This window comes from Microchirus variegatus (assembly GCF_963457635.1).
Source record: "Microchirus variegatus genome assembly, chromosome: 13".
In the NCBI taxonomy this organism is placed as follows: Eukaryota; Metazoa; Chordata; class Actinopteri; order Pleuronectiformes; family Soleidae; genus Microchirus; species Microchirus variegatus.
This window is the reverse complement of record NC_139814.1, coordinates 3,308,090-3,335,917: the sequence shown is the minus strand read 5'-3', so window position 1 is coordinate 3,335,917 and position 27,828 is coordinate 3,308,090. Positions and strand designations below refer to the sequence as shown.

General features: G+C 39.9%; 2 protein-coding genes across 2 annotated transcripts in view; both read right to left on the bottom strand.

Moving 5' to 3' along the window:
• The window catches only part of phactr4a (phosphatase and actin regulator 4a), a 49,471-nt gene extending 42,720 nt beyond the window's left edge, over positions 1–6,751 (bottom strand). Inside the window, exon 1 of the mRNA XM_083900022.1 lies at positions 6,625–6,751. The gene's annotated coding sequence lies outside the window, so the exon portion shown is untranslated. The remainder of the gene's footprint in view (positions 1–6,624) is intronic.
• Positions 6,752–22,735: 15,984 nt separating this feature from the next.
• LOC310936129 (putative nuclease HARBI1) lies at positions 22,736–23,832 on the bottom strand (the record flags this gene model as incomplete). Its single annotated transcript, XM_083900168.1, has 2 exons — positions 22,736–22,939; positions 23,026–23,832. 2 exons carry the CDS (start codon positions 23,830–23,832, stop codon positions 22,736–22,738), a joined length of 1,011 nt encoding a protein of 336 aa, XP_083756294.1.
• Between the last annotated feature and the right edge of the window lie 3,996 nt (positions 23,833–27,828).

Sequence of the window (27,828 nt, the reverse complement as noted above, 5' to 3'; positions counted from 1 at the left end):
CTAGTGGAGATTAAGTACGAGCAGGCAAGAATTACATATTTGTTGCCTCCCTCCACATCACAGGGTTTACAGCTGCCCGGACTTCATCCAAGAGCTTGAGCCAAGGTTCACGGTTCTTAGCCGCGTGACCATCAGCGACAGAGTTGCCAAAGGCACGGAGGCATATGTGACAGTCACTACACATTTCATAGACATAGAATAGAATTCTAAAAATGAGGCTCAGACAAGCCACACTGCAGAAAACATTGCCACATCTATCGGGGACAAACATGGGAGAGTAGAACATGAGTCGTGAGTATAACATAATATAACAACCATATATTAAAGGGACACTGCGTAGTATTTTTGGGTTTATATGACCCAAAATCCACTTTTTTTTATACATATTATGTGCTCCTGCATTGTCCAGTCGCTGTATAATAGTTTTTGTTTCATTTTCGTAGTGTTTCAAAAAGTCATGTAAAATAACATGGTCACGGGCCGCGGTTGCATAGCCACTGTTAGCAGCGAGACGCCATGTTTCCACTGGAGCCTGTAAGGACAAACGCGAGAGAACAAATCAAGCGTCTCTTTACTTGTAGCAGAAGTCCCGCCTCCTCTCTCTCCGCTTCGTCTGCTACGGCCGCGGTAGCTCGCCCTCTCCCTCACCTCACGAACCTCATCTGCTGACACGGTGAAAGACGACGAGGACGACATTTGACCAGCTGAGGATACCGTAGCGCTCAGGGAAGGGAGGGGGTGAGCAGAGGAGCAGTTTGTTTCAATTTCAGCCTCTCCTCTAGATGTCACTATAAACTACTTACTTCACCTTTAAGTTAAAATGTATTAAAATTTGAATATAATTTGAATATTAAAAATAATAAGGAATGTCATTTGAATGGGATTGTAGAGGAACATTTACAGGCCTACTTGAGATAATGTAAATTGTGATTTGGGGCTATTTTAAATAAAACTGCTGTAAATTGATGTTGGATAATGTCATAAAATACAAAAACTCCATACTATGGCTGCATTATTTAACATAACCAGTTGGAACATAAAAGGTGGAACCAGCTCGTTTTCAAATAGAAATCATAATTTATTTATTTATTCATTTATTTATTTGAAATGCTTAAATTAGTAAAACAAAATATTGCATCCATCCATTATCTACCGCTTTATCCTCCACCAGAGGGTTGCGACATAATATTGCAATGGCTGCCAATTCATTCTTTGGTTTTTTATTGTTCTTTCTTTTATTCAAATTTGATAAATAAATGATGAATGTATATCTGTTAATTTTCACTTTTACTAGAGAATTTAGATAATTAAATGTTTAATGTTCAGATGGTGTTGTGTGGTACTACATCACACTTTAAATTAGGGATGCACCGATTGCCATTATTGGGGCCGATTACGATTTTTCAAGAAGGTTGACCTGCCGATACCGATTTTAGCCGATTCCGATTTCAATTTTTTAAACTTTAACAGCATACAGAAAGATTTATATTTTTGCATCCTTTCTTTAATAGAACATTATAACATATAAATACAAACGGACGAACGGTTTCATGGTATATGATGGTATTTTTTTTTCATGCATACTCAGGTGTTCACAGTATTTTCTACTGGTTGAGAACAGAATTACTGCAGTAGATGAACTTAGGGTGGTCTATTTTACTGACATGAATACTGTAGAATAACTCCACACTAGTACAGGTTCACATGGCCCCAGAAAATTATACTGTTTACAAAGAAGAGCTACTCATGATTCTAATGAAGTGAGGAATCAGAATGCAAAGACAATTGCAGTCAAAATACAGAACTTTGACTGTGCAAATCAACATCTTTTATAACAATTCCCAGTGTTACCTGCTGATGTGGAGGGTGCCGACCTTAACTTCATGCATTCTTGATATTCTAAGACATACTTACTAGGGCTGTCAAAATTGCTCAAAAATGATATTTGAATATTCCCTCTTAAAAAACACAGATATTCAAATATATTCTCATAGTATTTGCATCCGCTGCATCTGGGGGCTTTCAATCAGCCAGACTGTCAGGTGATGACAGCATGACGTCAATAACAGGACGAACTAATACAACGAGACATAACTACCTGTAGATGTAGTTTATTTAAGTTTGAACATATTTCACAACATATTACCAACACAAAAATAAGTAAATGAACTAATGACCAAGAGCGCAGACCTCACTCTCTCGCACTCACTCGCTCACTCTCTTTCCCGCCCCGTGCCAACAATGCCTAGCGCTCTCTGCGCATACTGGTTAAAATGACAATCAAACAAATGCTGAGTGCTGATCAAAAGTTTTGTGCAAGCAATTTAAGGTCCCGACTCTTGTCCCAAATATGACAGGCTTCGTTCAGTGATTGAAACAAATATATAAACATTAATAAAATGTTTACATGCAGAGCGCGCTCACTCGCAAAGCAGACAGCAGTGGCGCGGCTGCACGGATGTTGTGTAATCAAATACACCGGTATGGCCGTATATTAAAAATTCATATCATAACGCAAGAAAACGGTATTCGGTGTGAACCGGTATACCGCCCAGCCCTACACTCTACTACACGTGCGTGTAGCCGTGTGCACGTGTGTTGCTGATGCTGCGCGATGCGGGTGCATTTGACCGGCTTATTAAAATTGGAATATTTATGACTGACGGCCCGGTCGCCGATTGGGGCCGGTCACTGGCCGAGCAATTGGTGCATCCCTACTTTAAATCTATTACAGAGTGACTATCGAACTAAAACTTTAGAAAAATTAAAATTTTAATTTTTTGTAATTTTTTTTATGCAACATAATTTTTGAGGTTTTGGAAACACTGCTCAACATTTTCCAATATTTTGGACACTTTATCAACCAACCAACCAAGTAATTGAGAAAATAATCGACAGATTAATCCAATGATATCTATATAGTGACTGGTTGCCTAACTGTGTGGATGTGAGTTAGGCAGGCTTTTCTGGTCGATATCAGGGAATATGAGTTTGAGCATCTAAAAAGCTGAATCATGACATTGCTCTCAAATAAGCAAAACATCTGTTATGTCTTGAATTCAGGTTATTTTTTTCTCATTCATTGTTCCTACTCGGCCCATGAAAGAATGAGATGTTGATACACACTTGAATTATTGACAAGATTAAGTTCAGCACGACTGCAACCAAATTCTGTTCTCAAATATCCTCCCACTGCACCGTGCCCAGGTGAACTCAGGTGCAACAATTAGCTGATGCTAACAGAGGCTGGTTAAGGTGCAACAACCACAGCAGTTGAACCAGTGTCCATATTTTAACAACAAAGCCTTTAGGACACCATATAAGCAAGAAAAAACACAGGTTCACACCCAACGCCCGTCACTGTCTTACTGAGCTTACTGTCTTACTTTGTTTTCTAATACAATATGATTATTTCCTTGATTCTTTGCTTCATTATTAACAAAGAAATCATTAAAACTGAACTGTTCTAAGAACATCATTTTGTGGTTTGAAAAACACTGGTCTAGAACTGCAACAATTAATCAATTACTTAATTAATCATCAACCATTTTGATAATTGATTAACTGTTTTTCTGATTTTTCAGCTTCTTAAATGTGAATATTTTCTGGTTTCTTCACTCTATGTAACAAAGAAATTATTCAAACTTAATCATTCTGGTTGTGGACAAAATAATACATTTGAGAACATCACAAAAATTGTTAGTTGCAGCCCTACAATAAATACATTACCTTTTCAAAAGTATGCATCTTAATTCTACTGTAAGCAATACAATTTATTTGGTTGCACAAAACCCCAGGGTTCTGTAACCACAATTAAACCACAATTATTTTCACATTTAAAAGGAATCAGGATATTTAAAGAGTGCATACTTTATGCCTGGCAAATAAAAACATATCATTATGTCATGGTAAACAGGGTATAACTCACTCTCATTTATCAAAACAAGGAAACAGGAAAGATTGTAATCCACCACTGTCATCATGCTAATTGGATAAACGTACTGCTCATCAAAATAAAATTCAAGCTATCATCTCAGACTGCAACAGCAACACACTTGAACTTTATTCTTCATTAAAGCAAATGTGAAATTCATTTCAAAACACTTTGTAATACCGTTATCAATCAAAACTCTTGCTAGTGTACATTTTATTCAGTTCTAATGGATGTGGCGTGCTGTTTTATGATAAGAGATTATGCTGCATTAGTAAAGTGATAACAACTCCGTAGACTGCTTGCACCATGAACGATACACTTAGAGCTACTTCATAATTCCCCCGACATTCTTAACAGCTGAGATTCATTTGACAAGTGAACGTTTTAAATCTGCTGAGCTCCCAGTTAGCTCATTAAGAACTCCCAGTTCAGTGGATAAAAGGTCAGAGCCCTGAAAAGCTGAGAGGAGCACAATCAGCCATTGTTTCCAGTTTCATCCTGCAGGGTTAGCATTTGCTCAATAAAAAACCCTGGCTGGAGTGAAAGGCCTCTAAAAAACTAAAAAAGCCACTGTCAGTGAGAAGCTGTTAACGCTACACATGAACCATCAATATTCAGATGCTCAAACATCTCACATATTTCTATTTCAACAAGGTTTTATAGCTTGTTTCTACCACTTTTTGACTCGACAGTGGCAGCAAAAAAATATTTATCTGTATGTTGATTCAGACAATACATGCACACAGTAATTCAGACTATCAGCCAGCAGTGTAAAGAGAGGCACAAACAACAGCCTAGAGCAGGGGTCACCAACCTTTTTGAGACAGAGAGCTACCTTAAGGATAAAAAATAATATGGAGGGCTACCATATAATATTTTTTTGTTTGTTTACCATTTAAATGATTAATATTATGCATTCAACTGCATACACATTAATTCCAGTGCTTACTCATAATGATTACCAGTTTTTATAAACAATATCAAAGATATTTTACTGAGCGATCATACGGATACATGCAAGTGAGGTGAAGTGAAGTGAGCCCGCGGGCACCGTATTGGCTGCCTGCGGGCTACCAGGTGCCCGCGGGCACCATGTTGGTGACCCCTGGCCTAGAGAAACAACCAGTGTTTAGCGTTATATCCCAATATATCGCTAGATTATGTACAAGCCTTGGAAAAAGGCACCATAAACAAGCAAATCCAAGAAAATGTTTTACATTTATTTAAGTTGAACTTGCACGTGTCCTGGGTATAACCTGAAAAAGTACGGGTCACTTAAAATCATTGGAAGCCAGTGTTTTCTTCCCTGATATGAAATGACCTATGCCAATCAAAACCAAAGCAAAACATTAATTAATCACTTTTTGGAAGTTTTTGAATCGATTTAGACTATCTGTCTTTTCTGACACCTCTTACAGCCAGACTGAACCAAAGACTATAGGCAAAAGCTGGATTTCTTTTCATTATCAAAACATTGTTTTAACAATGTTTAAAAATGGATAAGTCACGACTCCCCGCTGCAGTCCCTTTATGCCTTTGACCCGGAGTCAGACCCAGAGTCAGAAGACACTGTCGCTCGTGAAACACCTCCACAACGAACGTTATTCCTCTTCTGTGGTTCAATGTACGCAACTGGATGTGCCCGGACTAGTGCGTGGAGCAGGAGGATCTGCTGTTCAGGAGAACCGGTGTTTACGTAACCAGAACAGGTTTTTTCAGAGATCTCGGTGAGCCCAAGATTACAATTCAACACAGCGTTCTCAGCAGTGGCTGAACTGTTTGTTTCGAACCTTCAGGGCTTCGTAAACGAGGTTATGGTGCAGATACACACCAACAACACAGCGTTAATTGGAACTTCCGGTCTATGGCAGCTTTAATATATTCAGATCAAGATGACGTGTACATGCATCTGTTTAGCTTGATGAGTGAGGTGTAATCCTTGAGAGATGCAACGGCCTACATCCAATATCTCTATACCAGGCACAACAACATGACAGACACGATTGCAATGGTGCTTATCTAGATCACATACAATAAGCTGCAGTCCCTTTTGTCCTCTCTCCTCTATCAAGCTGCGTTGTCCCTATGGGGCGTATGTGGCTGCTTGTTGGAACAAGCAGACGGGCCTGAGAATGGAATGCATTGGAATGCTTCAGGAAGGGAAGTTGCTTTAAGTTATGAACACTTGAAGCCAGACTCCCTTGAAAAAAAACTCGCACATTTTAACAGGTAAAGAGTCCTTAAAAAAAAAGAACAAACTGCCAAAACAGCAGAGGCAATCCATGAGTAAAACGTTTCTTTTAGTCATTCTGTATCGTGCTAAATGTACCAACATTGACTTCAGTAAGAGAACAACAGACCGGTAGAGCCAGCTGGTAACTGAGGTCAACAGTGGAGAGTTGGGCATGCAGTGACAAAGTCTGAATAGCGTCTTTTACGCCGTTTAGCTGCGCCTTAACGCATTTTAACTCCACCAACCACACAGTAGTGTTGTGAGCTAAGGATAGACACGCACCACAAACAGTGCAGGAATGACGATAATCCGTGTCCGCTGTTAGCCGAAGTGGAGTCAGCAACAGGTGGCTACTGTCCCTGTACTGTAGCATTAGCTTTGCTAGCTCACGTCACAGCCTACGACCGTGATCCCGCTCCGAAAGACGTGTGTGAAATGGTTCAGGGAGGACACTCACCTTTTCGAGAGACGCTCAAGTCGTGTGGAAATGTCCCCGACAGACAGGCGCCGTGTTTTCTCCGTATCTCGCTGACCCCTGCTTACGTTTGACACTTGTCGCTGCTGTCCATCACAGGGAGAAGAGCAAGGCGGAACTAGCTTCACCGACTACCTTTTGACCCTAATCAAGTCATAAAAGTTAGTTCCTGAAGCGGCAAACAAAAATAAAAACACAGACGTCGCCTGAATATTTCACCAAATCCTCAGAGACAAGTTAAATGGTGTTCAGAGAGTTGTTTCTTTACATTGTACAGTCAAAAGGTGCAGCACACTCAAACTCGGTGGTTAGTTTAATGCTGCGGCGCATGCGCACTTCTTTGGCTGATACGTCACCGACTCACAAGTGTAAAAAAATAGAAAAGGGAACGGGGTTCTCTTTATGATTTAGTGTAATAATGTCAAATATCATCAGTCACAGTCATAATGACAAACACGACTGATTTTATTGTTAAAATGTTGATTTCGTTGTTTTTCTCTTTTCCTTTTTTCATTTATATATGATTTAGTTTTGCTTTATTAGCCTTCACAATATGTTGTTATTATTATTATTATTATTGTTATTATTATTATTATTATTATAAAAATAATGACAATAATAACTATAATTATAATGATAATAAATATAATAACACTAATAATAACCATAACAATGTATATACTGTTTAGGTCCAATGTATGTATTATCAGTGTTTTCATTACTGTTATTAGAATAATATTATTATCATTATTATTATAATAATAATTATTATTATTATTATTATTGTTATTACCATTGTTATTGTTATTATTATTTATTGCCTTCGTTAACTTACTTGTTGCCTGTCTGCAGGTACGAGAATGTATTCGAAATAAACAAAAAAAAACATTCATAAATTCATAAAATCTGATATTACAGTTTTTCTCCATTGGTTTGGCTCATTTCTTGAAACAGAAATTACATTCTCAAAACTCTAAGATCGTTTGGCACAACAGTCTTACAGTTCAGCACAACATCTTGGTTCACCTGCAAAAGCTCATATTTCTCCCAAAACATTTCACTCATGTGTTAAAACTAAATTTGGCATTGTGTAAGCACTGCAAGTCAAAATGTTTAGATGTTTTGTCACTATGGCAGAGGACCATTGAAATATCCCTCATGTCCACCTCTCAGTCTTAGCCCAGTCCTTCAATGGTTACTGTACTAGTTTTTTTTGTCTTGCTAACAGAGTACAATTGTGTGGAATACTGATTGTTTAGGATTTTATGGTAAGAGTACCATCCAAGGTTTGACATCACACATTGCACTCATACTGCCAAATAAATTGTAACCATTTTTATTTACAGATATAAACTAACTTCCATACATCAGCGTAAAAATATATATAGTATATATACAATATACTGTCATATAAACACATAAACAAAATAAATCTGGAGATTCAAAACTAACATTTATTGAGGACATTTCTGTCCTCACCCTCCTGACCGTCCACATGCTGCTGTCTGTCTGGCCACAGATTCTCGTCCACATCACAGAGTATAATCTCCCTTGTGATGCAATGAGGACAGAAACGCTGTGCATGTCACAACCATCCCCTGCACTGATCTCCTGTAATATCAACACATGGAGCAGGGACCTCTGATTTTGAGCCTGATGCTCATACACTCTCTCCCAGCAAGCGGAGAAAAACTCCTCAATAGGGTTGAGGAAGGGAGAGTAAGGTGTTAGGAACATCATGACCATCCTTGGATGAGTAGTGAACCAGGATCTGATGAGCAGGAAATTCACATTGTCCCACACAAGTGCATACTTTGGTAGGTGAGGCCCGAACAGACCTCTCATTTTAGGGATCAAATCAGAATGAAGGTGGTCCAAGAAAATGAGGAGCTTCTGTGTAATTGAATTGAAAAATAGAACTTTGCCAGCAATCTGTCATCTTAGATGATAGATCAGATCAAAGCATGTGTCAATAATGATATATTTTTTCAAATGTTCCAAGAGATTCATATATGGTATTCATGGTATTATATTCTTGACTAATTTTGACAATTGAACAGACTATTGTGCAAGTGATGACTTACACAATGAAATGATGCTGACATGTTTTGCAGAGAACAACCATTAGACTGAGACTTTGACAATCAGTTTAGATTAACATGATCTATTCACTTGGAAGCTGTGCTAAATGAAGGCTAACTGTGCTAACTGTGTGCTACATGTACTTAATCATTTGCAAACTGTAATATAATGTGAAAGTCATAGTTAAAAAGTTTGGGGACTGTGGACTCTACTGGTCATTTGTTGAACTACATGTCATGAGTGTAGTAATGATGGCATATGTTCATGTGGACAGCAGCATGACATAGATTTGTGTGCCATCTACTGGACTGTTAATGTCTATGTCCATGAGTACATGATTAACGTGATGAGAAAAGCTATGATGGAAATGTTCCTCATATAACCCCTAATGCCAAATTATTATTTGTATTATTATTGTTGTTGTTATTATTATTATTATTAGTAGTAGTAGTATCATTTACATCATCTATCATATCTATGCTGTGACATGAGAAGATATAGTCTTATATTTTGGATATCATCATATCATGATAAGGTATCTGTGATGACTGTTTCTGCTTTTAAACACTGTTGCTTTGATAATCATCATATTTATTACATTGGATACATTTGTGAATTACACTATGTATTATCAATACATTGATTAAAAATATGTGTTGAAAAAATATGTTCATGTATATGTTTTTATTGTAAGCCTAATTATTTGTGTTACAGCAGAATTTGACCATATGTATAGTCAATGTCATAGTTTCTAATACATGGAAATATCTTTCATTGAACATTAAAAAGCTAAAGAAACAAACCAGGCATTATCTGCAATGAACAGTAGACATTTTATCTAAGTGTGTATAATGTATTTTCACTTTCATTTGAGAAGCAAAAAACATCTCAAAAAAACTTTTCAAGAGTCCAGAGAAACAACCTGTGTGCAGTTTTATATCCCCATACAGTATAAAGCCTACAAATATCTTGATATTTTTAGCCATATCATCCAGCCTTCCAGAAATATTGATTTGATTTGTATCCTACTATATATCAATACTGATTGATAAAATAGATTTTTACCGATTTTTACCAGCCCTTATCAATTTTATATGTATTACAGTTTTTCTCCATTGGTTTGGCTGATTTTTTGAAACAGAAATTACATTCTCAAAACTCTAAGATCGTTTGGCACAACAGTCTTACAGTTCAGCACAACACCATAGTTCACTTGCAAAAGCTCATATCTCTCCCAAAACAGTTCACTCATGCTTCAAAATTAAATTCCTTTCCCATATAAATAGTCAGTGTCACCAAAATGCAAGAGATCCTTCTCAATTGGTTTGGCTCATTTCTCGAACCAGACCGGACGTTCTCAACGCTCTTGGTGCTTTTGACAAAATAACCTGGATGGTTCAGCACAACACCATGGTTCACATGCAAAAGCTCATATCTCTCAAAACTACATTTCTTTCTCATATAAATAGTCAGTGCTCCCAAAATCCATTGTCCCTTTGGCATTGTGTAAGCACTGCAAGTCAAAATGTTTAGATGTTTTGTCGCTGTGGCAGAGGACCATTGAAATATCCCTCATGTCCACCTCTCAGTCTTAGCCCAGTTCTTCATTGACAATGGTTACTCTACTAGTTCTTTTGTCCAGCTAACAGAATACAATTGTGTAGAATACTGATTTTTTTTTTAGTATTAGATGGTAAGAGTACCCTTTGACATCACACATTGCACTCATACTGCCAAGGAAATTGTAACCATTTTTTTTCACACATATAAACTAACTTCAATACATCAGAGTAAAAACAAAAAGTCGAAGAACATGTATACAGCACAATATACTGTCAGATAAACACATACACAAAATAAGGCTGGAGATTCAAAACTAACAATTCTTGAGGACATTTCTGTCATCCCTCTCGACCTCCTGGCCATCTACACTCTGCTGTCTGTCTGGCCACAGATTCTTGTTCACATCACAGTGTATATTCTCCATTGTGATGCAATGAAGAAACACTGTGCACGTCACAACCATCCCCTGCACTGATCTCCTGTAATATCATCACATTGTCCCACACAAGTGCATACTTTGGTAGGTGAGGCCCGACCAGACCTCTCATTTTAGGGATCAAATCAGAATGAAGGTGGTCCAAGAAAATGAGGAGCTTGTGTGTAATTGAGGTCAAGGTCAGGTGAAAATAGAACTTTGCCAACAAAGGAGGAGTTTCACACATCTTAGATGACAGATCAGATCAAAGCATGTGTCAATTATGACAATTGCAATTTGATAAATGAATGAGAAATGCAATTCTGTTGTGGACAACTGCGAAGTGGTTTGGAGATTTGTCCATGTTGTTTTGAGAATGTCATTTCTGTTTCAAGAAATGAGCCAAACCAATGGAGAAAAACTGTAACAAAACAATGAATTTGTGTGCACTGTGTGTTTGCACTACACAGTGCTTCTCAATTATTTTCTGTTATGCCCTCCTTAGATGAAGAAAACATTAAAGCCATATCACCAAGATGACAGAAACATTGATTTGATTTATACTGTGATATATACTGATAGGGGGGCCCACGGTTGGTGTAGTGGTTAGCACTCTTGCCTTTGCAGCAAGAAGACCCGGGTTCCTGGGTTCGAGCCCCGTTTGGAACAACTTCGGAACAAGGGCCTTTCTGCAAGGAGTTTGCATGTTCTCCCCGTGTGTGCGTGGGTTTCCTCCGGGTTCTCCGGCTTCCTCCCACAGTCCATAAACATGCGATATGGGAATTAGGTGAATTGGTCGCTCTAAATTGACCGTAGGTGTGAGTGTGTGAGTGAATGGTTGTTTGTCTCTATATGTGGCCCTGTGATGGACTGGCGAACTGTCCAGGGTGTACCCCGCCTATCGCCCAATGTCTGCTGAGATAGGCACAGCACCCCCCGTGACCCTCTGGTGGAGGATAAAGCGGTAGATAATGGATGGATGGATACTGATATTGAATGATACATCATAATAACATTTTAATATTGCCCAGCCCTACATCTAAAGGTCATGTGTGTAGGATTTGGGTATTTATTTACAGAAATAAATTTGATGAATAGGAAAATACTATTAGTGTGATTCATACTACTAATATTTTATATTATTATTATAACATTACCCTCCTACATCAGGAGTGGGTTTTCTACACCATGTTCCTACATGTGCAAACACTGGCTCTTGAGAGGACCTATCGTTTTTTGATTCATGACTAGATGCCAGTAAATTCTTCACACTGGACCTTTAAATAAACATTCTTAACCTAATTCCAACCAACAGGAAAGGAAGACGGTTAAACACAAAGGGTTTTTTTTTCCCCTACAGTTCATGTTTGCAATAATCTCAGATCAAGGCAGCGATTTCAGAGCTGATAGTGAAGTGATTCATTGGTGTTACCCTGATGTGTGGCCTTTGTTTGCCTGGTATTAGGAGTAAACACAGCATACAGTGCTGCCTGCTGTGACAATAACAGACAAAGTCATTCGCCAAGTCGTTTTGTTTTTTTCTAAAGAATGTTCTGCTTGTGAACTTTTGGTAGAGCCTGTTTAATCTTGATTTAATGACAGATTGTATGATTTGATTCTTCACTGTGCAGCCTGAGCCACTGGGTCTATGGGTTCATTCAGGGGGCCTGCTTGATGTGGATTAATGTTCACTTCCTAACGTATTTCCATAAGTCATTGATAACAAATCCATCACTTCCTGTTTTTGTTTCAAAGTAAAAGCACTCTACCATTTCAGTGCGCTCAATCCATTCACTTTTTTAAACAGGGCTTTTTTGTGACTATTTGCATGGCTGACAGCTTCAGAGCAGTTATTTAAAAGTATATTATTGCATTAGCAAACTCTGAGTAAAACACAGCAGCAGCTTCTTGTGTGAACAGAGTTAGTGAGACACTACACTCCAGGGAGAGATGAGACAATATTCAGAGAACGGTAACTTCTCATCTGCAGAGAAATGAAGACAAAATAGGAGTTAAGGATTTTAGTAAACAAAAATGATAAAAGATTAACTTAATTAAGAGTAATTCATTTACACCTTTCATTTGAGTCCCTAAATGATTGGTTTTATATGTCTGTAAAGATTCATCCAGGTCATAGCCACCCTCAGTAGTTAGGTGTAGACATTACAAAGTTCCAGACCTCGTCTGGAGAAACGTTTCCTATCCAGAGCTCTCAGGATTTTTCTCTTCCCAAAATCTGAAACAAGGATGTGAAAACAGAGCTTCATTTAAAACATTGATTGAAAATCATTATGATAAGCACAATAATTCTTACTTCTACTACAACCTCCCAGTTCACCAAATTCCCTTTACAGTCATAGAAGATTGTGGTTCCCGAACATAATCTGCACATATACTCTGTCTTGTGATTTTCCTTCCTTTCTGTAACATCACTCCACTGATTTATTTCCTCTCTGAAGAATCAGTTGCCAACTACCACTATGATCTTACAAATACTACCTCCCTTTTGTTGATATCAAACTTAGAAACTGTGAACAAACAGAGGAAACCCATGTCTGTGAACCCTGAAAAGGCCAACTATAAATATGCTGAATAGTCAGACCGATTGAATAGAATCTACACAATACATGTGCTGTTTGATAGCTATACAGCCACATCTTCCAAACTATAATTAAACTGTAGGATTGTATTTCAGCTTTTGTTTTCATCTTTTCTTTTTTGTCATTTCCTGTGACAAATTTGGATGATCTAAAATTCTATGGATGAATGACAGGGGAAAGGAGCTGATTCATATCTGGTCAGCTCCATTAATTCAGTCTGTCAGATTTCAGGACATTACATTATTACATACATTTCAGTCGAGCCCAGTAGCACTAACCTGTTGAGGCAATGATACAGGACTGCCAACATATATTTATTTAAAATAATATGTTTTGCATCCCAAGCTCATAATGCATTATAATCTACTTATCACACTATAATTAGCACTTATTACTTTATATAATAATAATAATACTGTAAATAATGTTCCTGCGACCTTCTGGATACAAGTCTGCTTACTTAACCACCTCAGTCTACACTGACTTAAATATCAGCCAATCAGAGGTAATGCGGCGGGTGCTTGGCTGAATTCCTAGAAATTTGCGAGGAATGGGAGGTGCCTGAGAGTTGGCAGCCCTGAATGATAGGCTGTCAAGGTGAGCTATCGTTGCTAGCCTGGACACGGTATCTTTTTTCCTAGGATGCTAGGGGAAGGTGTACCGCTTATTTCACCTCTGATTGGCTAGAAGGGCTCTCCTCCGATTGGTTATTTGATTTGATGAAATATCATCTCACGTTTTAATCGTCTTTACAACAGAAGTAAACAAGTCAATCCAACAGTACTAAGAAAAGCGCTATATTATTATTATTATTATTATTGTTGTTATTATTATTATTATTATTATTATTAATAATAAAACAGCGTGATAAGTGTGTGCTGTCAGATTTATATTTTCTAAGTTCACAATTTCATAGCCTATTTACACCGTGTTTTGATTAGTCCAAGCTGTTGGGGGAGTTTTGTGATGAACATTTAACTGAACAGTTATCCTATCAAAGAGTACATACACAGATGTATGTATTGCCTGGGATTAAGATATATGCAATACCATAAAAGGCCACTGTTTTGCCCAGCATGTTAGAATTTAAACTGACTTAATATAATAAAACAATACAAATTTCTCTGACAAACCCCTTGGTGACTGTCCCAGGCCACCTGGCCACAGAGGAGAGGAGTGGTCAGCGGTAACACAGTGCCTGTCGTAGGGCTTTGCAGATATCGTTACAACTTTTGGCCCAGCTCTCCTCTCCCATTAAAAAACATCCCCTGGTTGTAAAGATTGCTGCAATGGTGTATTGGGACTCAGATGTTGTGACTATGACTCCCAGTGGCAGCAGGAGAAATATTTGGCTATTCATTCGATTGCAGTTTCCTGACAGAAAGGAACAAATGCTATTTTTAGCCATTATTTAGCCATACAAGTCACATTGGAAAAACTTAAATCCCACAAGGTGATAGATTCCAATTAGATTCTGGATTCTGGCTGAAGGTATTTTGGATCATTCTTCTTTACAAAACATCTCCAGTTCAGTCAGGTTTGATGGTTTCCGAGCATGGACAGTCTGCTTTAAATCACACCACAAATGTTCAATAATATTCAGGTCTGAGTACTGAGATGGTCATTCCATAAAGTTGTATTTGTTCCTCTGCTTGAATGCCTTAGTAGATTTTGGAAAGTGTTTAAGGTCGTCGTCTTGTTGAAAGATCCAGCCCCGACACAACTTCACCTTTGTCACTGATTCCTGGACATTGTTCTCCAGAATCTGCTGATATTGAGTGGAATCCATGTGACCCTCAACTTTAACAAGATTTCCAGTCCCTGCACTGGCCTCACAGCCCCACAGCATGATGGTGTGGTGATGGTTCATAAGTCATCAGTCCACAGAACCTTATTCCAAAATGAAGCTGGCTTGTCCAAATGTGCTAACTAACTAGAACTGTGCCTGTGGTCTTCACATTCCTCACAATGTTCCTCACAGTTGAGACTGAGAGCTTAAATCTCTGAGATAGCTTTCTGTATCCTTCCCCTAAACCATGATGTTGAACAATCATTGTTTTCAGGTCATTTGAGAGTTGTTTTGAGGCTCCCATGTTGTCACTCTTCAGAGAAGATGCAAAGAGGAGAAACACTTACAATTGACCTCCTTAAATACTCTTTCTCATGATTGGATTCACATGTGTAGAGAGGTCAAAGGTCACTGAGGTTACCAAACCATGTTTGAGTTCCAATAATTAGTGCTAATGGTATTGAGATCAATAAAATGACAATGGTGCCTAAATGTATGCACATTAAATTAATAATTTTGTTTAAATAATTATTGCACACTTTCTGTAAATCATATAAACTTTATTTCACTTTTCAATGTGTTTGTCTCCTATATGTTATATTTAACTGAGATTTCTTATCCAAACAACCAATGATTTATAAAGGAAAAGCACAGTCTAGCACAGTAATTGTTGCTACCATAACACCAGTCACTGTAATGGAATATACTGTGGCTACCTTTATAACCTTTTGACACCCCCAACCTGTGAGCAAATGTGGTTGTGTCCTTTAGTCTACCTCCAATGGTGGATCTAAAATCTATCCAACAGCCTCAATCTACCAACATACTGTAGGTGGCTAAGTACTATATAACAATAATAAACATCAATTTGTGTAGTGTAGGTCACTAATGAAAAATCATCAGATGTCAGGCAAATATAGGTTACATATTACATATTACATATAGGTTAGTTTGCTGTGAAATGTCACAACAATTCAAATTTAACCCGAACAATTCGGGTTATATATTATGCAGTGAATATAAGACCATTTAGCTTTATAACGGTCCTCCACTGTTTTCACCAATGACTTCCTAAAGCCTTGGCGTGGGGCTCCACAGACAGCATGTGACCATAGAAGTATGTACGGGGGCGTTTATACTCAGCATGTTGTTTGTTGCAGTATTCGCCACAACGGCAGGGGGCGTACAACCAAAATATTCAAGCTGTGCTGCCGGATAAATGTCCGCTGCCTAGCAACAGTATAGTAAACTTTACGCATATCGCTTGCATTGGTCTCAAAATGACTGTCCGTATTAGCACAAACATCCCATAATCCACCAGAATCACCGGGAGGGCTTTTCCCCCTGGGTCACCTTTCTATGGGCTCGTCTTTTGCCCTTCACAAAACGATCCCTCTTTTTTTTTCGCGTATCTGTGTACACGTTTGAAACTTCCTCACAGCTATCTTTATATTTTGCTTCTGCATGTGTTTGGGGTGTGTGTGTGTTTTCACTTCAGTGTTTGTTTTGTGACTTGTGTGTGTTTTCTGTCCTGTGTGTGTTTTGGGATCTGAACAACAACTTTGACAGTTCAGAGAAAAGAAGAGGAGAAAGAGTTATCATCTTGAAACTTAGTGACCTCTTCACACAGGAAAACAGGAGTAGATGGAAAATCAGGGAGAGTCTTTGACGCTCTGAACTCCTAGACAGCTGTGTTATGGTGGCTTCGCCCAAGTTGAGGTGGCACAATAGTAATGGAAAACAATAAAAATTTAGAAATTGGTGAGATGCTAAGAGAGCTAGTAAATGCAAGACTGTCCAACCAGCAATGGTTAATGTAGCAGCTACAGCAGTTCATCAATTAGCAGTAGCAGCTGGTGAATAACAAACCCCTTCTGTAAAACTTTCTGCTGTGAGATGACCTAACAACCACAACTGGATCCACCCCCTCTCCTGTCAACATGAATAAGGCCATGGTCCTGGGCGTCCCTGCTCGATAAAGCTAAGGATGGGGTCATGCGTGGTGGAATAGAAGCTTCATGGAAACTTGATAAAAAAGATTGTTCAAGGCAAGAGTCTTTGTTTTGAGGGCAGAGTCCTGGGACTATAATTAGTTACCCACAGATCTGCAGCGTGTCAGATATATTTAGGCTAGAAAATAAAGTTGTGGAATTTGTGAGGGTGTACATTGATAAGGTCGAGGTGTGGGCTAGTGTCTGTAGTGTTTATAAGGGCATAAACATTCACAAAACAAGAGCATTAGCTCAGCTTTCCTCCACATCTACAATGATGACATGTTAGTTTCCACAGAGAAGATGGAATTTGTTCAATGGAATGCACATTCACAAGAACACTGTAATGGATTTACCTCCCAGGGTTTTGGAAGGACATGTTCTTCATGTTCAAAACAGGGTAAATCCTGAAAAAGAATCTATAAAAGTTTATTTATCAAAGTCCTAAAAAAAAAAGAATGAGAGTTAGACAGTATTTGCCATCATGCTGAAAGTCTGTTGACTAGAAGAAAAAATAACTTTTAAAATACATGCAAACAGGTTAGTTTGTGTCAGAAAGTGTACTAAATCACATTTCACAAAGGGAATAACACATCACACAAGTGCTGCACAGGATAACAAACTAGTGCTTCTATGATGGGACAGTGGCATCATCCAATTGCACTGACCCTAACCCATGGCCAAGAGGAGAGGAAGTGGTCTTGTAACTTCACTTGACAAAAAGTTGCTGGTTAAAATCTTGGGATGTGTTGGAGCCTATTACTCCCCAGGCACGTAAAAGTGCTTCCCACTGGTCCAGCGCCCAGCTTGTGTGTGTTCACTATTGCTGTATAAAAAGGATGGTTTAGCAGAGCTCAAATTCTCTATCACTAATTGGTGTGTGCACAAAAATAACTAATTTAATTCTGAGCTATGGTGTAATTGTACTGAAATGCTGAACATTTTTTTCACCTCACCTGTGCATAAATAGAAACATATACAAATAAATGACACATAATTGAAAAACTGCAGGAAAGTATAGCTACAACATGTAACTAGGACATAGGACCTTTTTTTGAAAAAGGTCCTATGTTCCCTGCTGTTGTCGGTCGATGAACCCGGTGAAACTCTCTCTCTCTGCCTGTTTGGAGCAGCTGCTGACAGATGTGCAGCAGACAGTGAGTTTTCCTCTCGTCTCTGAACAATCTGATTATATCAATGTTTATTTATTATAATAATAATAATCATAATAATAATAATAATATCGTTCATGTTTTCTCATTTTTACCTGTAACCGCCATGTTCGTTCATGGACGACCAGAGAATTCACCGATTTGCGCCGACATTATTGGGCTTGCTGTGCTCTTAAACAGTCTGGCTAATTTACACCAACGCACGGCACAGAAATTATTTTCCAGACTGGTAAAAAATAATGTGGAAGAGGTGTAGGTGTGAATGCAGGGGGAAAATATCAACAATATGTGATATAGACAAAAGAAAACAACATTTGTTTTATAAAGCCAGTATTTAGGAGCAAACTCTGGGACAGAGACACATTGCAAAGACATGCAGGGTAAAGGATGTGTCATGTGAAAAATGTGGAAGGAGGCATCATATTGCTGTGTGCACTGGTGAGAAAAGTGAGGACAATGATGATGATCCTGAGCTCTCTGTCTTGATAGGAGCCGATTACTACTGGCAAATAGTCTCGGAAAGAGTGGATGGTCTGTGCAGGGACCAGTGTCCATGTCAAGTGTAGCTGAGGCAACCTGCATGTTCATTCCACTTGAAGAAGACACACTTGTCTCCAAACAGCTAAGTGCATTCTAGGAAATTGGGTCTCTGGGTATCACAAGTGAGAAAATACAGAACCCAGATGAAGAAGAGGCTCTGCAGATGTTCGAGAGAACAACCACCTTTAAAGATGGACGATATCATGTGGCTTTGCCATGGAAACCAGAAAGAGCAGAGCTCCAAGACAACTTCAGCATTGCTAAAACTCGATTTAAAGGTCTGAAGAAGAGGCTAAAGAAAGATGTCACATTCTACAGCAGATATAATGAAGTAGTGGAGGACTATTTACAGCAGAACATTGCAAAGGATGTGCCAAAAGACAACGCAAGTGCAGACACTGTGAAATATTACTTGCCACATCACGCAGTGCTCAGAGAAGACAAAGTGACCACAAAACTAAGAGTGGTGTTTGATGCGTCGTCTCATGAAGATGGATGTCCATCCCTCAATGACTGTCTGCTGACGGGACCAAACCTGAATCCAGATCTCCTCACTGTTCTAATTAAATTCAGAAAACATGAAATAGCCTTCATGGCAGACATAAAAAAGGCTTTTTTGCAGATCTCCCTAGTGGAGAGAGATAGAGATGCAGTGAGATTTTTGTGGCTCACAGGCCCACCAAGTGGAGAAGATGGAGAACTGCGTGTGCTGAGGATGACCAGAGTGGTGTTCGGAGCCTCCCCAAGTCCATTCCTGCTCGCAGCAACAATCAGAAAGCATCTGAAACAATATGAAACAGAACAACTACAGGTTGTAGAGACACTAATGGAGTCGCTGTACATGGATGATTTCATCGCAAGTTCACACAGTGTTGACGAGGCCTACCATGTGACCACAACTGCTAAATATATACTGTCAACTGCAGGCATGGACCTCTGCAAGTGGATGACTTACTCTCATGAGCTGGAGAAGAAATGGGAGGAGAGTACAACAGACCACACCATAGCGCCAGAGAAACATGGAGCAGTGCTAAAGGTGTTGGGCTTAGTGTGGCGACCAGGAACTGATGACTTCACCTTTGACCTCAGACCACTATTAAGCATCCTAAAGGAAAAGAAGAATACCAAGAGAAGTGTTCTGCAGTCAGCTGCACGCATCTATGACCCACTCGGGTTCCTGACACCATTCAAAATCAGAATCAAGTGCCTGTTTCAAGAAATGTGGGAGAGAGGACTCTTTTGGGATGAAGAGCTACCAACTGACCTGACACGAGAATGGCAACGATGGTGTTTAGAACTACCGCAGCTAGACCGGCTCGCCATACCAAGGTGGTATCGAACAGACATGCAGCCAGAAACCAAACATGTCCTGACACTACATGTGTTTTGTGACGCAAGTGAACGAGCTTATAGTGCTGTGAGATTCAGTGTGGTACCACACCAGATAAGAATGTGGACCGATTATATGATTACGCTGCATTGGATTTGCAGCTCCGCACAGAAGTGGAAACAGTTTGTTTCAAACAGAGTGACCGAAATCCAGTCACTGACCAACCCTGAGACAAGGTCACACGTCGCAGGGAAGATCAATCCAGCTGACCTCGCCACAAGAGGACAAAGTGTTGAAGGCTTGATACAGAACCAGCTATGGTGGCACGGACCCAGCATTCTGACATCACCCGATCAGTCCGAGGAGACTGAAAATGAAGACGTTCTAGTCAAAGTGAATGTAGAACTAAAGTCCGTCAGAATCGCTAGGCAGAAGACAAGGTCGGACAAAACAGGCAATGGTCGAAACACAGGAAGACAAAAACTATGACAAGGATCGTGGGAATAAAGCGCTGGAACGTGAGACAAGGCTACAAACGAACTGGCAACGAGACACAGAATGTGTCCCAAATGCGAGACCGCGGCTGAGGAAGGGTGGATTCGTCGACCGGATGTTGTCAAATTACGTCACAGCGCAGCGCCGTCGGCTGTCCCGAATGAACCGGTCCACCTGGACTGCTCCGTATGCGGCCCGAGATATGTGGCCGACGTTAGCTTGTTTTTGAAGGATAGGTCTGGGGTATCCTTCGCCGCCGACCATATCCCACAATTCTTTGCGTGCCAGCGGCAAATCATTTTCATAAAAAACAAGATGGTGGAGGAAGCGACTGCGGCGGCTGGGAGCAGCGATTTTGTATTAAAATGTAAGTATTATAAAAACAAGATAAAAACGTTTCTTCTGTTTTAAAATGTGTACCGCGATTTATGTAATTATTAAGCACAAGTCACAAGACTGACCGCAGCATTTGCTGTTCGCTGTGTGCTGTCAGCGAACAGTAGTTCGTACCGTGAAGTAGTTTCAATCACGGCGTAACTTTCAAACCTTTTCTTTAAGTTGAACTTGAATGTGGCGGTTTTATATCATGCTTATTTTGCCACATACACCAATTGTAGTTGGTGGTTTGAAAGAAACGTATGTTAATAATTTTATTTTGTTGTAGGGACCAAGGAGCAGACGGCCGAGTTTATTCGCCTCAGAGGGGAGCACGACCAGCTCTTCACCGGGGCCAAAAACTCGGCCAGTGTTGCCTGGCGGTAAGACATAAATATTGCATTTGTTATTCCTAAAATATAAGTGTAATGTTTTGCCTATATTGATAATTTTAACTCTGAAAGGGGGCGGCAGCAGCAGTCTAATTTAAAACCCCTGTGCTTGAACTACTGATACAACCTCTCCTGTTGTCTTTTGTCTAGAACTGTTTTGGAAAATATGAACCTGCAGGGCATGGTTACTCCCCTGCAGGCCAAAAAAAAGTGGGACAACTTAAAAAAATAAATATAAAGTACGTATACAGTATGTACATATTAGTTTCATAAGTCTGTTAATGGCGTTTTACATTATATTTGATGGACAATATACTTTTTAAAATTTCTTTCATAGCTGCTATTGTTGACTTAAATGTTTGAATCCTCTGTTTCAGGATTGTAAGTGTCCCAGGTCAGGGGAAGGAGTTAGTGGGAAGCCCACTGCTGCTACTTGGCCCTGGTTTGTTAACATGGATGCGGTGCTTGGGCAGAAAACTTCAATTTCCCCACCTGTCCTCATCGCCTCCATCCCAGACTTACCAGGGCCAAGTTCAGCAGTGTGTGGATGACAGGGGGAGGAAGAGGAGGAGGAGGATGAGGAGGACGGCGGCGGCGGCGGTGGTAACCAGACCCGCAGACCACAGAGGTCCAAAAGGAGGACGAGCGATTTTGAGCTCGTCGAGCTCTTCAAAGAGGACGTCAAACGTCAGAAAGCGCTAGATGACAGAAATCATTAGAAAAAAATTAGTTTAGTAGATAATTATTTGTGTTATATGTTCAACACTGTTCATGAATTAATAAATGTGTATTCTTTTAATTGAAATATGTCATTTGAACTTGTTTTGAACTTCAATGAACTTTGAACTAGTATTAAGTTATTACAAAAAAATATTATCTGTGTATATATATAAACATAACATAACATAAAACATACAATTAATTAATTAAAATGTCCACTATTTACATAAAAATACAACAAAAAAACAACAACAGACATTTGATAACCGTAGGATCAACATGGGTGTTCTGTGCCTGAAAGGTTCCTCTATCAGAAGACACACGGGCTGGATTTTTTGGTGAGAGGAATGTCCCTGGTTGTGCTTCTGGACCTGAGCTGCCACAATGAAGACCCTGGTGTTTCTGATCTGAAGGTGGTCTCCAACGTGTCTCCACTGTCCACTGCATCGTCCATGTGATGAGTTTGCAGGTCTGGCTCAATCGACAGCTGCCATGTCACTGTGGTATTAGAAAGGAGTGAGGCAGAGTATATCACATTGTTATTCTGACTCTGAAAAAAATAACCACAGTATTTGAAATGACAAAATTGGAATCTGAATAACCATATAACACTGCTATTAACTTACGGATTACAAGTAATCATGGTCAATAGGACCCTCCTCCAGGGCAGACACCTCTGCAGACAGCTGGTCACGCCAGGCTGCTCCACTGGCTGCCTCCATGTCACACTCCCCCTCATCCTCGGCCACATCCTCCACAGCCTCATCTTCTGGGGCCATGATGTCACCGGCTCCCAGACAGATGTTGTGGAGGATGGCACATGCTGTTATAACCTTTGAAATTGACCAAAAAAGAAAAGTTAAAACATAATTGACTTTGCTTTTTGGCATTCTAAAATCTAAATAGAGAGATAACTTACATGTGGTACAAAGGTGTGGTGCACCACCAGCGCTTGGAGAAAGATGGCCCTGAGCCTCGTTTTCATCATTCCAAAGGCACGTTCTATAATAGAATGTGCCTTTGAATGATGAAAATTGAAGCGCTGGGCTCCCACACCTCGTACTGGCCTCTTGTAGGGAGTGATGAGGGGGAGTGGCTGTTGGAGGCACGGATACCTGCCGTCTGCAAGGATAAAGTGCCCTGGAGGAGGATAGAGTGCTCGAATGTACAGAGGGCTGTAGCGGAGCACTCTCGCATCGTGGACTGACCCTGGCCAGCCCACGTATACGTCAATGAAGCGACCCTGATGGTCACAAACTGCCTGCAGGAGGATGGATGAAAATAGTTTCCTGTTTTTGTAGCAGTGACCATCAGGGCCGCTTGGAGGCTTGATCCTGACATGGCAGCCATCGATAGCTCCAGCTGCTTTGGCAAAAGCTGGATGTCTTGCCAGCCCTGCAAACCCACGGGAAACAGAGTCCAGTTCCTCTGGGGTCCTTGGAAGGTTAATAACCCTGTGGCGCAGGGCCACCAGTGCCTCTGTGACCCTGTGGACGATGCGGTGGACAGTGGAGCGAGGCATGTCAAACACCCTGGAGACCACCCTATATGATGAAAAACTTGCCAGCCAGAAAAGAAACACCAGGGTCTCGATTGTGGCCCCCCACCCCCAACTCTTTTCTTGATCCAGAAGGGCCAGAAGCACATCCAGGGATTCCCTGCTCAGCCTAAAGTCTGGCCGTGTGTCCTCCTGCCCGAAGAACCTCTCCAGCACAGGAACACCCATGTTGATCCTACAGTACTGTATTCTAGACTGTGAAGGAATAGAAAAACTGTTAAAATATAATATAGATATTTGCTTTTAAAGCTTAAACATTTCTAACTTAAAACTAAAACTATATATATATATATATATATATATATATATATATATATATACACACGCACACAAGAGTTCACAGCATTACCATGTTTACTTTACCTGTTCATGTCTGTCTCTCAGCCTGAGAAAAACAATGCGCCGCCGTCGGTTATTTAGTTGAATGTATTTAAATATACTTGTTAAAAAAAGAAAGTATTGTAAAGGCTCCATCAAGAAAATAAACTAATCTCAGTTAAAATTAATCAAAACTTAACTAAAACAGACAAAACACTATTCAACTACAAACAATACTACTTAACTAACCAACTATCTAACTAAACTACTACAATACTACTAAAAATACTACTAAATAACTTGTTCAAATAATAAATAGAATTGACGATATCGATAAATACCAACATTAGCTAGCTAGAGGGAGCCGCAGAGCTTCGAGGGGCGGGAATAATTGGTGACGTAACCGCCTGCCGTAATTAGAAGACATAACCGGGCTAGACCGTCCCATTTGGCAGCGTTTGACTTCCGGGTCCTCCTCGCGGACCGACGTCGGTCTCGTATTTGGGACATAGCCAGAGGGTTTAAGAGCAGGCTGATGAAGAGACAAGTGCATGTGCAGGTGTGCAGGAACAACCAGGAAGCAGGTGGACACAGACGAGAAGGGGGCGGGGCCAAGACATGAAGACATGAAACATGGAGGAGAAAACAAAACCATAACAAAACATGACAGACAAACCAAACCATGACATGTACTCCAGTTGTTTTCCTAGTTGTGTAGAACTTTCCAGCAGGTATGGAGCATGTTTAATGATTATCATTTATATTTTTTAAAACCTCTTAAAGACACTCATGTTGTCCGCCGTACTTGTTCTGGTCGCCCTTCCCAGGGTAGTTTAGTGAGCTGTAGGAAGCAGCCGGTAAACATCTGGACAAGTTGTGTTGCTAATACTGTAACAGTTCACTTTCATAAGCATCCAGAGTCCTGTAAGACTTTAAGTTCTCCTTGGAATAAAGACTCAGAGTGTCGATCAGGTACGAGTGGATATATTTAGCATTAATAATGCACAAAGCATATTGTATAAAGCATTAATAAGCTTGGGATGCATAAAATACTACTATAAATAAATATATTGGGTGTGTGGCGGTAACCTGGACTGGGCCAGCCATACATTTGCCCTGCATGCCACGATGTCTCACACCAAGGTTTTCTCAAAAGTTGGCGGCCCTGGAACCATGAATTCTGTATGGACATCTTAAAACAAATCTGAATTATAAACAGCAATAGGTTGCATAAGATAAGTATCAGAGGTGTTTTGTCAGACAATCTCACTGTACAATTAAAACTGAGGTTTTCTCGTCTGATCAATACCACCATGAAGGTGATGTCGAGAAAATCAATAGCAGTTCCTTCAGTCCATATATGAACGGACCATTTTTTAGGCAGACCCCAAGAATATTACCCTCAAGCCTTAAAGTCCCACTTTAAATTCAATAATTTTAAAAATACACATGTAACTACTTCCATCATACTTTTAAACAATGATGCTTGAGAAACTGCAATGGCCTTATGAGTATTTAGGTCGGGGTATGTTCAATGTTTGTTTATATTACAGCCAGTGTTAATGGACACACAGAGCCACTGTGGTTTATTAGACCCTTAAAATTGTTCAACTCAATGCTGCTGGTTTTATTCTTTGCTGCCTACTTTATTTCTTCATTTTAACTCATAAGAGTTGGACCCTTTTAGCCTTTTGGCAAGCAGTTAGGCTAAGACAGGGATGTCAAACTCATTTTCACAGAGGGACACATCAGCATAATGGTTACGCTCAAAGGGCCAGATGCAACTGTCATACAGAATAAATGTAACTAAATATAATGTAAACTAAAGGTAACTACTATGTAACATATTGATAAATAACTTTCTGTATTTATTACTTAGTTCACTTGTCGCATGATGCATATACAATGATAAACTGCGATCTAGTGGCGGGCCACATTTTGCTTAAGTTTGACACATGGGCTAAACTAAGCTAAGCTAGAACCATGGTGAGTGCTGAGATTCTTAACAATGCAAACTAAATATTGTTTACCTTTCAGAAAAACCGTGGAAAAAAAAAACAGGCCCTGCTGACAAACTGCATGGTCTTGACTCTTGAACAGTTACTGTGAATTGTGTTACTCAAGGATCTCATGGTGTTGATCCTACAGGACACAACACCATGAGATCCCTTCACAGTCTGGATCACTTCTCGAGCTCATCACCCACATACTAGTTCTCCTGGGCTGAAGAGGTTCAAATCTAGAGGAGCTTGAGCCTTTGTCATCAGGGCACTTCAACTGTGCAATGAGCTGCCTGAGGAGATAAGGTTGGTTGAATCAGTGTATTAATGAGGGCAGCGACCTATTGTTCTGATGTCATTTGGGACTATACAAAAAAAAAGGATTTGATTTGATGTTATATGGCAATTGGTTTCTGTAATCTTTACTCCATTGATATAAAGAGGAGCAGTCACCACATTGACAATCTCTGTAACCTTGTGTTAAAACAGATAACAGAAGACTCTGTTTGACAGTTAGAGGAGGACCCTGACATGGTTGAGGAGGTTTTGGTCCTCGGGCCAACACCAATTAACATGTCATAGCAGGAAAGACATAGTTATGAAGTTAAAACACCCAAGATGACAACTTTCCATTCATCTACATGTTGGCTATTTGTGATGGTTTACTGAAACACTGTTTTCCCCGTGTGTGTGCATAGGTTTTCTCTGGGTTCCTTCCACAGTACAAAAACATGCAGAGGTTGTTTGGACACTCTAAATTGAACGTAGGTGTGAATGTAAGAGTGAATGGTTGTTCATCTCTGTATGTTTGCCCTGTGATGGACTGGTGACCTGTCCAAGGTGTACCCTACCATGCCTTTGCCAGTCTGGTACCTTTTCCCCTTTTTCTCTACAGAGCTCCCCCTACAGTTTTGGAGTCTATCCATCCACTATCACTGCCTTGATCTTAGTCGGTACTTGGCTAGGTGTGTATGTGCCAGGTTGATTTGAGACAACCTCCAATCTCCCAGCAACAAGACATTTAACCATCACAATGATTCTGAACTTTCACCACAGTCAAAACACCAGCGCACCTTATTTTAATAGCCTTAGTCACTGATTAATGAATAATCCACATTCTACCTCCTGCTGCCATTTAAGTGCATTTCAGTGTTTTGCTACCTGTATCCGTCAGAAATAGCATGCATCTTCGTCATATGTCACACAGCATTCTTCAGATGAAGATGATTACAGAGGGAATTCCACACTCTCTTGGTTCCACCTTGACAGATTCTGTCAGTATGATTGGAATTGAGCAGTTTCTCTGAAGTTTAAAGCATCAAAGCATCTACAACCAACAGGTCTATTTTTCTTCGATCACTTCTATTTGACCTTCTTCGAAAGAGAAGTTTACTTTTAGCATTTTACTGCACTGGTCAGACAAGCACAGCTTTGTTCGATGAGGTGTGAGATGAGGAGGGTGAGGCCTGCAGGGGAGCAAGCCTATCTAGAAAACCAAACAAGCATTGGCCTGTAGATAGTTTCAGTGAGATTAGGGAAAAGAAACACTACACTGCAATGACACAGCGCTGGATGACTGCATGTGGTTGGCTAGTGTAAAAGATTAATGGTCCACATAATGGTCAGAGTGGCTGAGGAAGCGCTTAATAAACAACTAAGTGGACACCGTACATGGAGAAGAATGATGTAGGAATTCTTATTGTATGACCTACATGTGCAGACGGGAATGAAAAACACTTATTTCCTCATGCAGAGATCTGCCTGTGGTGACGCGAGCATTGGTGGCATTACCAACATGTGACTCATGTTACAGTATGTGAAATTATTTTAAATATGGGACACATAT